Raw genomic sequence first — 12,474 nt, 5'->3', positions numbered from 1 at the left:
CCTCCTGCTTTCTATCAGCAGATTCCTTCAGGGCGGCCGTATCCGGAGACGGTAGTGCCACCTTCTTCGACAAGCGTGTGAGCGCTTTATCCACCCTAGGGGATGTTTCCCAGCGTGACCTATCCTCTGGCGGGAAAGGGTACGCCATTAGTAACCTCTTAGAAATTACCATCTTTTTATCAGGGGAAGCCCACGCTTCTTCACACACTTCATTTAACTCTTCAGATGGAGGAAAAGCTACTGGTAGTTTTTTCTCTCCAAACATTATACCCTTTTTTGTGGTACCGGGGGTAACATCAGAAATGTGCAACACATTTTTCATTGCCTCAATCATGTAACGTGTGGCCCTACTGGAAGTTACATTAGTCTCATCGTCGTCGACACTGGAGTCAGTATCCGTGTCGACATCTGTGTCAACCATCTGAGGTAGCGGGCGTTTTAGAGCCCCTGATGGTTTTTGAGACGCCTGGGCAGGCACAGGCTGAGAAGCCGGCTGTCCCACATTAGGTATGTCGTCAAACCTTTTATGTAAGGAGTCGACACTATCACGTAATTCCTTCCACAGCACCATCCACTCAGGTGTCGACCCCGCAGGGGGTGACATCACATTTACAGGCATCTGCTCCGCCTCCACATAAGCCTCCTCATCAAACATGTCGACACAGCCGTATCGACACACCGCAAACACACCGGGAATGCTCTGACAGAGGACAGGACCCCACAAAGCCCTTTGGGGAGACAGAGAGAGAGTATGCCAGCACACACCAGAGCGCTATATAACACTGGGATCCCACTATCAATGAGTGTTTTCCCTATAGCTGCTTTTTTTATATATATATTACATATATATATATCTATACTGCACCTAAATTTAGTGCCCCCCCTCTCTTTTTTACCCTTCTGTAGTTTTCTCAGACTGCAGGGGAGAGCCAGGGAGCTTCCTTCCAGCGGAACTGTGAGGGAAAAATGGCGCCAGTGTGCTGAGGGAGAAGCCCCACCCCCTTTTCGGCGGACTTTCTCCCGCTTTTTCTGTGATACTGGCAGGGGTAATTTTACATCTATATAGCCTATGGGACTATATATGATGTATATTTTGCCAGCCAAGGTGTTATCTATTGCCCTCAAGGCGCCCCCCCCCCAGCGCCCTGCACCCATCAGTGACCGAAGTATGAGGTGTACATGAGGAGCAATGGCGCACAGCTGCAGTGCTGTGTGCTACCTTGGTGAAGACTGAAGTCTTCTGCCGCCGATTTTCCGGACCTTCTTCGTGCTTCTGGCTCTGTAAGGGGGACGGCGGCGCGGCTCCGGGAACGAACACCAAGGTCGGGTCCTGCGGTCGATCCCTCTGGAGCTAATGGTGTCCAGTAGCCTAAGAAGCCCAAACTACCACCTGTTAGGTAGGTTCGCTTCTTCTCCCCTTAGTCCCTCGCTGCAGTGAGTCTGTTGCCAGCAGATCTCACTGAAAATAAAAAACCTAAATATACTTCTTTCTAGGTGCTCAGGAGAGCCCCTAGTGTGCATCCAGCTCGGCCGGGCACAAGAATCTAACTGAGGTCTGGAGGAGGGTCTTAGTGGGAGGAGCCAGTGCACATCAGTAGTCTAAAGCTTTCTTTGTAGTTGTGCCCAGTCTCCTGCGGAGCCGCTAATCCCCATGGCCCTTACGGAGTCCCCAGCATCCACTTAGGACGTTAGAGAAAAGAATATTGTTTTTTGTAGCAGAACTACAAGTCCCTTGCTGGTACTTGGAGAACCACAAGTACCAGCATGCGGGGGGGGGAACGGGCCCGCTGGTACCTGTAGTTCTACTACAAAAAAAATACCCAAATAAAAACAGTACACACAGTGACAGTATAACTTTATTACATACATGCACACCGACATACACACATACTTACCTATGTTGAATCCACGGGTTACCTGTAAAATAAATTATACTCACAACAATCCTGTGTAGATCGGTCCTCTTCAAAGTTTGTAATCCACGTACTTGGCAAAATAAAAAAACGCAAAATACGGACCACGCACTGAAAGGGGTCCCATGTTTACACATGGGACCCTTTTCCCCGACTGCCGGGACCCCCCGTGACTGCTGTCAAAGAGGGTCCCTTGAGCCAATCAGGGAGCGCCACGTCGTGGCACTCTCCTGATTGGCTGTGCGCGTCTGAGCTTTCAGGCGGCGCACTCGAGATACAATGGAGCGCATAGGCGCTCCATTATATCCAATGGTGGGAACTTTACGGTCAGCGGTTGACCGCGAGTAACCTCGAGGTCAACCGCTGACCGCAAAGTTCCCACCATTGAATATAATGGAGCGCCTACGCGCTATGCGCCGTCCAGGGTACCCCGGCCAGGGGTGACTAGTTGGGGATTTAATGCCACGGCTGCAGAGACCTGTATAAAAGTGTCCCCCGGTTGTGGCATTATCTCTATAGCTAGTGGAGCCCGGTGCTGGTGTTAAAAATACGGGGGACCCCTACGTGTTTTGTCCCCCGTATTTTTGGCACCAGGACCGGACGCAGAGCCCGGTGCTGGTTGTTAAAATACGGGGGATCCCCTGTCATTTTTTCCCCCGTATTTTTGCAACCAGGACCGGCTCAAAGAGCACGAGGCTAGTTATGCTTAGGAGGGGGGACGCCACGCAATTTTTTTCAGGGTTTTTTGAACACTTTTGTGCCGTCCATGAAGTCGAATCCAGGACGCACACTATCGTAAATTGGTCCGTTTTTCGACAGCGGGACTGTTGAATCCGTTTTTTATTGTATATGTCGAATTCGGGTCCCGGCGGCCGGGATTCGACTGTCGAATTGTGTCGAATCCAAAAACGGTCGAATTCCAGCCGGAATTCGACCGCAACTGCATATACCCCATCACTCTCTCCATGGCTTGATATATCTCTCCCTATAGGAGAACACCAACAAGTAAAGGGGGGTACACACAGAGAGATGTATGCTTAATTTCTAAGCAAAGAGACACACATCGCTCCTTTTGTATGCCCCATAAAGATAGCGATGAGCGTCGCTATCTCCGGTTCTAGATCGTGCCAATCTGAACTCTGCTTCCTATCACTAGTTAAACAACGAGGCTCCTTTATCTGGGATCCCTGGGATTTAGGCGAAACCTTCCCACCTGGTGCTTTTAATAGATGACCCTCAGAACACAAGCTGGAGAATAGAGTACAAAGGGGGACATTTCTAAAAGCGGACACTTCTCATGGGTTTGACATTCACATTTTAAAGCGGCACTCATATTAAATGCAAACCACACTGGGCTTTGCACATAATATTAATGCCTCTTTCAATTTTGAGGTTAAAACCACTGCTTTGTAACTATGGGGGTCATTCCAAGTTGATCGCTAGCTGCCATTGTTCGCTGTGTGGCAATCAGTGAAAAAAAAAAAAGGCTAATTGAGCATTGTGGTTTTACACAGGTTCTAGCAAAGCTTTCAGTCGCACAGCCGATCGCAAGGAGATTGACAGGAAGAGGGCGTTTCTGGGTGTCAACTGACCGTTTTCTGGGAGTGTTTGGAAAAACGCAGGCGTGGCCGGGCGTTTGCTGGGCGGGTATCTGACGTCATTACCGTGTCACTCGTCGCAGCAATCATCGCACAGAATAAGTAACTACAGGGCTGGTCTTGTTTTGCACAAAATGTGTTTGCAGGCGCTCTGCTGCACAGGCGTTCGCACCCCTACAAAGCGAAAATACACTCCCCCGTGGGCAGCGACTATGCGTTTGCACGGCTGCTAAAAACTGCTAGCAAGCGATCAACTTGGAACGACCCCCTATACCCCAAACAGTGCTGTGCGAGACTGACGAAGAAAAGCTGATAGGATGGAGCCACAGCTCTGAATACAATGCTTTATCAATCTTAAACAGAGTTGGTGAATACTGAACAATATTTAATAACATATTTTAGCAAATGAGCCTTAACTAAAGGGCTCCACACACTGGGCGATGTTGGCGATTTTATCAATCAACGATGGTGGATTTTTTTCCCCCACTGACGATTTTTGCCTACAGACTGGACGATATCGATGGGCAGTTTGGATGAAATGAGAGAACATACATCTATATCGCCCAAATTGACTTTCATGTATAAATGAGGTTAGATCAACGATAAACGACTGCAGGGCAGAGCATCGTTCATGGTTGATGCATACACACTGACAGATATATCGTTCATTTTTGAACGATATCATTCATATTGATCATCATTATTGCAAAGTGTAGGGCCCTTTAAATAACAAAAGTTCTATCTTACATTTATCAACCAACCATGGCGAATCAACAATGCAGCAGTGTGAGAAATTATATATATATATATATATATATATATATATATATATATATATATATATATATATATATATATATATATATATATATATACACACACACACACACACACACACACACACACACAGGTTGAGTATCCCTTATCCAAAATGCTTGGGACCAGAGGTATTTTGGATATCGGATTTTTCCGTATTTTGGAATAATTGCATTCCATAATGAGATATCATGGTGATGGGACCTAAATCTAAGCACAGAATGCATTTATGTTTCATATACACCTTATATACACAGCCTGAAGGTAATTTTAGCCAATATTTTTTATAACTTTGTGCATTAAACAAAGTGTGTCTACATTCACACAATTCATTTATGTTTCATATACACCTTATACACACAGCGTGAAGGTCATTTAATACAATATTTTTAATAACTTTGTGTATTAAACAAAGTTTGTGTACATTGAGCCATCAAAAAACAAAGGTTTCACTATCTCACTCAAAAAAATCCGTATTTCGGAATATTTGGATATGGGATACTCAACCTGTATATATATATATATATATATATATATATATATATACACACACACATACATACATATCAGTGTGTGAAAGTGCACATTTACAGCTGCAGATGTTACTTTTAGATCACTTACCCGGTTCCCTTTGGGTTTCAGCGGTCTCTGGACGGTTCTGCCACCCCTGTGTACTGATATGGGTGCCTCTGTGATATTGAGGATCAAGCCCTGATCTCCCATGACTCCTATAATCCAGGTCCTTTACACACTATACTGCATTCCACATCAGGTATTACTAATTACTGCACAAGACCCCAGGTGCAACCCAGATACAGCGTCTAGTTTCCAGATACAGTCAGCAACACATGTGAGCAACACTGAGTGAGTAGCAGACTTCCCAGAAAGGACCCGGCAGCGTGCTGCCCTCCTTGTGCCTGACAAAACTCACCCCTATAAAAACCGAATATTTAGCATTTTCTATGACTGGTGTTAAGAATCCAGTCGACCAATTCATGGCCCTCATTCCATTTGATCTACAATGAGCTAATTTTGGACACATTTCTCATCTTGTCCCCACTATAGCAGCAATTGTATCGTGCTGGGGGTCCCAAAGGAGAAATGGTCTCCGGCAAAATGGTTTCCACAAGCTTTCACACTTTTTTTATTCTTTGCGGTGTGACTTAAAAAAATAGTTTCTGGCAAATAGTAATCTGAAATCATCTTATAATAATGTAGTGTGCGTTTAGAACATTCCTTTACTTTGATATTTATTAGCAATAAACATAACTAGCCTGTTATTTTGTGCACAGTACCAGGGAAATAGGGGTATTTTTAACAATGCTGCTATCATTTGAGTGGTCATTATCTTTGTTCCGTGGATGGAATTATTTATACACCATCAAAAAATAATCAGTCATCTCTCTGAGTTTTGATTGTGTTGGGATTGCAGTCAGCATTTTGGTCGAAATAAATATAAACCTCGTATTTCTTAAAAAGGTAACTGTAATATGCCTACTGCTCAGTCCCCAGAGGACTCAAGAATATGATATCTAGCCAGCCCAGGCCAGGCGCTGTCAGGGGCAGCCTGGTTGTCATGGCAGTCGGGGGCTTTCTTCCCGCCCGTCGCGCCGGGTGCTGGCAGTGGACTGGCACCAGTACTGGCACAGTGTCGGTATCGGGGGAAGATGTCAGAGAATGAGAAGGGGCAGCAGCCGCCGCCGGGAGCGGACACGGAGCCGCGGCCCAGTTTTCGGCTGACGGTTACCAAGCGGGAGCCGGCGGTGCGGTTATTGCACCCGGTGACCGGACTCGAGCCGCTGTCATGGTCGGAGGATCACCGTCTGTCCGTGTGCACCGACAGCAACGTCTCCGTCCTGGAGCAGGTGTGCGATATCCACGGCAGCAACCCGGAGCTCACCCTGCACCGCACCTGCGTGCCCGCCCCGCTCCAGACCTGCATCCTCCGGGTAAGGTGGCCAGGGACGGCCGGGTCCCGGGGGGTGGAGGGATTGTGTCTGGTGATGTGACAGCGGGGGGCAGGTACCGGGGGTGTCATTACCCCACCTGTAACAGCTGCGAATGTTAATGCACGGGGCCATCCGGGGGGCGAGCAGGTGTCAAAGAGTACAGAGACAGTAACTGCAGCTGGGAAAACAAAGGATCGGGAGGGATCCTTAACATCTAGTAAGAAAACAAGATCATGTGTGGCTTCTGAGTGGTGCCGGGGTCAGGTGTAAAGGTGTATTGCTGTGACTACAGTCAGTGTGAGGATGCATAGGCGTGCCTGGGATAAGTGTGAGGGTGCATCGGCGTGCCTGGGGTAGGTTTGAGGGTGCATCGACGTGCCTGGGGTAGGTTTGAGGGTGCATCGACTGGGGTAGGTTTGAGGGTGCATCGGCGTGCCTGGGGTAGGTTTGAGGGTGCATCGGCGTGCCTGGGGTAGGTTTGAGGGTGCATCGGCGTGCCTGGGGTAGGTTTGAGGGTGCATCGGCGTGCCTGGGGTAGGTTTGAGGGTGCATCGGCGTGCCTGGGGTATGCGTGAGGGTGCATCGGCGTGCCTGGGGTATGCGTGAGGGTGCATCGGCGTGCCTGGGGTATGCGTGAGGGTGCATCGGCGTGCCTGGGGTATGCGTGAGGGTGCATCGGCGTGCCTGGGGTATGCGTGAGGGTGCATCGGCGTGCCTGGGGTATGCGTGAGGGTGCATCGGCGTGCCTGGGGTATGCGTGAGGGTGCATCGGCGTGCCTGGGGTATGCGTGAGGGTGCATCGGCGTGCCTGGGGTATGCGTGAGGGTGCATCGGCGTGCCTGGGGTATGCGTGAGGGTGCATCGGCGTGCCTGGGGTATGCGTGAGGGTGCATCGCGTTCCTGGGGTAGGTTTGAGGGTGCACCGGCGTTCCTGAGGTAGGCGTGAGGGTGCATTGACGTGCCTCAGGGTAAGCATGAGGTTGCGTTGGCATCCCTAGGGAAGGCATGCATTACGGTGCCAGTATGTATGTCAGCATGCGTGGGGTAGGTGTAAGTGTTCCAGCGGGTATAGTGGAAGAGGTGGGTAACCTTTATTGCATGTAGTTTCATTTACAAAACAGATTGCATTCAAATTTGCACATGAGCGCTAGTCACAATGCCCAAATCAGTGCTGTTAAGCTTGCCACACTCTGAAACTTTATTTCAGGGTGGATGATGGGAATGAGCAATTCAGTCACTAACTTATTTAGCAATACATGTGGTGGCCAAATCTGTAGTCCTTAAAAGTTTACCGTAACGGTAATACTATTCTACTCATTGATTTACAGATGTGTCCACATACACCTTTGATAAAATGGCACCAAATAGCCGCATTTGTTATGCCATGGACTTTGCGACTTAAGCCCCGTACACACGGGGGAGATGTGTGCTGAACGATCTAGCACAGACCGCTCGGCACACCTCTCCCCCCCCCCCCTTCCCCAATGCGCTGTGTGCTGAGCGAGGTAAGGTGGAGACGGGAGGCAGCTCATTTCACCCAGTGGTGAAATGAGCGATCTAACTCTAGATTTGGTATGCATGCCAAATCTAGAGTCAGCAATAGCGACGCGCGCGGCCACGCATCGTTATGGGCATACACACAGAGATCCGTGCTTAATTTCTGAGCAATCTAGTCTGATTGCTTAGAATTTAAGCACGGATCTCTCCGTGTGTACCCCCCTTAAGTGCGCCAATCATCTTTTTTTTTTTTTTTAAATATGTGGCTTATTCGCATTCCTTGTGCAACTTTGTTGCAGATGTGGTTAAAAAATACCAAATAGAGTGTACAGTGCCTCATGCCGCGTAACTTTTATGTTTAACCTGCAATGTTATACCAGTTCGCAAACACAGTACTAATTTAGTGTGTTGGTACACTGAGCAACTCCGTATGTGGCCATATTGCGAATAAGACACAAAATTTAGGAAAAAGTACATATCGCTACCCGTGGGTCTAAGCCACAGCAAAGGACTTGTGGCACAAAAACTCTAGGTGAATGTGGACACTTGTTCAGTAAGCTATTGTCTCTGTATCTTCCTTGCCTTTTAGAGGTAAATTTTGTTATGTCTGTGCCCTATACATTTAATCTCATGCACATTACCATACAAACATATATTGAATTAACATTCCCTCCCTTTTTTCAGATTGGTTCACCAAAAGAAGTGGAACAATGTAGAGCGAGTTTTGTCCAATCAAAAGACCCAACAGTCAGCCAGAAGTTTATGCTAGACAGAGTCTTCAATCCAGATGGGAAGTCACTTTCCCCCTTGCAAGGATACAAGTATGCCTGCTGGTCTCCTGTGGGCTGTGACGCCAATGGGAGGTGCCTCTTGGCTGCCCTATCATTGGATAATCGGCTGATCGTCCATGCAAACTTTGACCGGCTGCAATGGAAACAGCTGGCTGACTTAACGGAAATGTACGGTGAGCGCCTCGCACAGAGTAACTACACGGTGACTGAAAATGGCACCCATGCAGAATTAGATAACTTTCCAGAGTACGAAAGGCGCCACAGCATGCAGACCCCGGTGAGGATGGAGTGGTCCGGGATATGCACCACACAAGAGATACTGGAAAACAATACGTGTCGAGATGTAGGCACAGTTCTTTTGGCCGTTCTCTTTGAAAATGGTAACGTTGCAGTGTGGCAATTTCAGCTCCCCATAAAAGACAGGTCATCCATTATTTCATGCAACACCATTGTGTCGGGGATTGAATCTCCAAGTGTATTGTCGTGGTGGGAGTACGAGCACAGCAACCGTAAAATGAGTGGACTTATAGTCGGCAGCAGTTTGGGTCCTGTTAAAATCATTCCAGTGAATTTAAAAGCCGTCAAAGGGTATTTCACATTGCGGCAACCGGTAGTCCTCTGGCAAGAGACTGATCGTCTGCCGGTCCAAAGTATCAAGTGTATAGCGCTTTATCATCCTTACCAGAAATGTAGCTGCAGCCTTGTGGTGGCGGCTCGCGGATCATACGTTTTCTGGTGTTTACTGTTGATATCAAAAGCCGGTCTCAATGTTCACAATTCCCATGTGACTGGACTTCACTCTCTACCGATCGTCTCTATGGCTGTCGACCGACAGAATGGAACCATTTACACTTGTTCTATTGATGGCAAAGTCCAACAATTGATACCCATCTTCACAAACGTTGCTTTGAAGTTTGAACATCAACTCATAAAGTTGTCTGATATGTTCGGCATGGTGAAATCTCACGGGATTGCTGTGAGCCCCTATGGGGCCTACCTTGCTTGCATTACCTCAGAAGGTATGACCAACGGAATTCATCCGGTGAACAAAAACTTTCAGGTTAGTTTTGTGGCCCTCAAGACGTTTGAGGAAGCGGCAGCCCAGCTCTTGGAGAGCTCCAGTCAAAATCTCTTCCGGCAGATGGACCTGACAGATCTGGTACGCTGGAAGATCCTGAAGGATAAGATCATTCCTCAGTTTTTGATGGATGCCTTGGACAAAAAGATTGAGGGAGGACCATTGTTCTTTTGGCGCTTCCGTCTTTTTCTTCTTAGAATTTGGCACCAGTCGTTCAAGAAAACCTCCTCTGAAGTGGTGTGGAAGCCATCTCATAAGGAACCTAAGGTTTCAAAGCCTGAGGATAGTATTGTAGAGGACAGCATCATGGAAGAGAAGAAGGGCCAGGATGAGGAGGGACAAGTGGGCCAGAGGAGTCCTAGTAAAACTACAGCAGAGCCTGATGTAGATTGTTCATCGGCTGAAGAAGGACTAGTTGAAATCCAGCAGAAAATTGAGGCTGTGGAGGGACATTTAATCCGGGAACACATGAAGCATGTCCTGGGGGAAGTCTATCTGCACACGGGCATCACTGAATATACAAGTATTCCTACACGTGGCGTCTGTGCATATTTAATGGCCAATAAGGACAGTGATGACCGGACAGCACAGGTGCCTCCCCTAGTTACTTATTCTATTCAGTGTCCCAGTTGGTCTCTTCCAGCATGTATGTATGTTACTGCGCCCATCATACTGCACTAGCTTATCATACTGTGCTTACAAATGGCTGGGAATGACAGTTGCAGTATTTATTATATACCATTCATTTACACCCATTGAAGTTAACCATTCTGGGGGCTAAAACAGTTAGCTGTCAATTCACTTGGAACTAATAGCATCATTAGTTTCTATTGTAAGATATACAACAAAACAAGGTGCTAGTGCTGATTCAAATTACCGGTATTTATTCTTTAAAAGTCACACACCTAAAATCGAAAGCGAAACCATAATTATAGTAATACACACTGGTCTGCTTCCAGATAGATAACAAATGGACCCTACATTAATGTCCCAGAATGAGTTCTAGAGCAAAAGAGAATAATGGCCAATAAAAAGCAATGTTCCACAAGACAAACCATAAAGCCAACTTTAAGTGGCATGTGCCAGAAGCAGTTCTGCCAGTATTAATGGGTTGATCCAGGTTCTGAGATGTTTGCTAAAATATCCCGATCAGCCTCAATCAATCTTCCAGTCCTGCTTTTAATATAAAAGATTATAGACCACAGTCCAATGCTTGCCCACACTGGAGTGGCCGTAGGAATCAGTAGATTGTGCCAGTTCAGTGAATGCAGTGCACTCTCTGGAACCTTTTTAAGCGGAGGGAATGTTTTTTGAAGGGATAGTGGGGCTACTGTCCTTTGTATGCCCAAACTGTTTTGTCCCCAGTCCCATAGCTGGCCTGTTGTACATAGTGTGACTACCCATAATATGTTGCTTTGGATACAAGCTAGGAACTAGAAACCGTTAGCGTCAGGCACATTTACATGCATTGTCTAAACAATAAAAACTTTTTTTCTCTGACGTCCTAGTGGATGCTGGGTACTCCGTAAGGACCATGGGGAATAGACGGGCTCCGCAGGAGACTGGGCACTCTTAAAAGAAAGATTATTTATTATTTATTACCAGTTATTTATATAGCGCACACATATTCCGCAGCGCTTTACAGAGAATATTTTCTCATTCACATCAGTCCCTGCCCCAGTGGAGCTTACACTCTGTTCCCTATCACATGTACACACATACACAATCACACTAGGGTTAATTTTTGTTGGGAGCCAATTAACCTACCAGTATATTTTTGGATTGTGGGAGGAAACCGGAGTACCCGGAGGAAACCCACGCAAGCACGGGGAGAATATACAAACTCCGCACAGTTAGGGCCATGGTAGGAATCGAACCCATGACCTCAGTGCTGTGAGGCAGTAATGCTAACCATTACACCATCCGTACTGCCCAGGTACTACATCTGGTGTGCACTGGCTCCTCCCTCTATGCCCCTCCTCCAGACCTCAGTTAGAATCTGTGCCCGGCCAGAGCTGGGTGCTCCTAGTGGGCTCTCCTGAGCTTGCTAGAAAGAAAGTATTTGTTAGGTTTTTTATTTTCAGTGAGATCTGCTGGCAACAGACTCACTGCTTCGTGGGACTGAGGGGAGAGAAGCAAACCTACCTGCTTGCAGCTAGCTTGTGCTTCTAAGGCTACTGGACACCATTAGCTCCAGAGGGATCGAACACAGGGCCCGACCTCGATCGTCCGTTCCCGGAGCCGCGCCGCCGTCCCCCTTGCAGAGCCAGAAGACGGAAGATCCAGGAGAAAATCGGCGGCTGAAGACTCCGGTCTTCAATAAGGTAGCGCACAGCACTGCAGCTGTGCGCCATTGCTCCCACAGCACACCACACGCTCCGGTCACTGGTGGGTGCAGGGCGCTGGGGGGGGGGGCGCCCTGGGCTGCAATATGTATACCTTTGTTGTCAAAATGCACATAATACAGTTATAAACTGTATATGTGCCTAATCCCCCGCCATAAATATTATTAAAAAAGCGGGAGAAGCCCGCCGCTGAAGGGGCGGGGCTATCTTCCTCAGCACAGCCAGCGCCATTTTCTCTTCACAGCTCCGCTGGAAGGACGCTTCCCAGGCTCTCCCCTGCAGTATACACTACGGAAAGGGTAAAAAAGAGAGGGGGGGCACATAAATTTAGGCGCAATAAGGTGTTATAAGCAGCTATTGGGGGAAATTCACTGTGTACTAGTGTAAATCCCTCTGAAATATAGCGCTCTGGTGTGTGCTGGCATACTCTCTCTCTGTCTCCCCAAAGGACTTTGTGGGGTCCTGTCCTCAGTCAGAGCATTCCCTG

At 47.7% G+C, this 12,474-nt stretch overlaps 2 protein-coding genes across 2 annotated transcripts in view; one reads left to right on the top strand and one right to left on the bottom strand.

The window, feature by feature from the left end:
- The window catches only part of DDX31 (DEAD-box helicase 31), a 283,897-nt gene extending 278,093 nt beyond the window's left edge, over positions 1–5,804 (bottom strand). The window contains exon 1 of the mRNA XM_063936762.1: positions 4,949–5,804. Within this exon, the coding sequence (XP_063792832.1) occupies positions 4,949–5,050 (102 nt within the window). The 5' untranslated portion in view covers positions 5,051–5,804. The remainder of the gene's footprint in view (positions 1–4,948) is intronic.
- Positions 5,805–5,838: 34 nt separating this feature from the next.
- The window catches only part of GTF3C4 (general transcription factor IIIC subunit 4), a 77,937-nt gene continuing 71,301 nt past the window's right edge, over positions 5,839–12,474 (top strand). Inside the window, exons 1-2 of the mRNA XM_063936761.1 lie at positions 5,839–6,276; positions 8,458–10,233. Coding sequence (XP_063792831.1) covers positions 5,995–6,276; positions 8,458–10,233 — 2,058 coding nt within the window. The 5' untranslated portion in view covers positions 5,839–5,994. The remainder of the gene's footprint in view (positions 6,277–8,457; positions 10,234–12,474) is intronic.

This window comes from Pseudophryne corroboree, chromosome 8, assembly GCF_028390025.1.
Source record: "Pseudophryne corroboree isolate aPseCor3 chromosome 8, aPseCor3.hap2, whole genome shotgun sequence".
NCBI lineage: Eukaryota > Metazoa > Chordata > Amphibia > Anura > Myobatrachidae > Pseudophryne > Pseudophryne corroboree.
The sequence above is the reverse complement of the archived record's forward strand: the minus strand, read 5'-3'. Positions and strand labels throughout refer to the sequence as shown.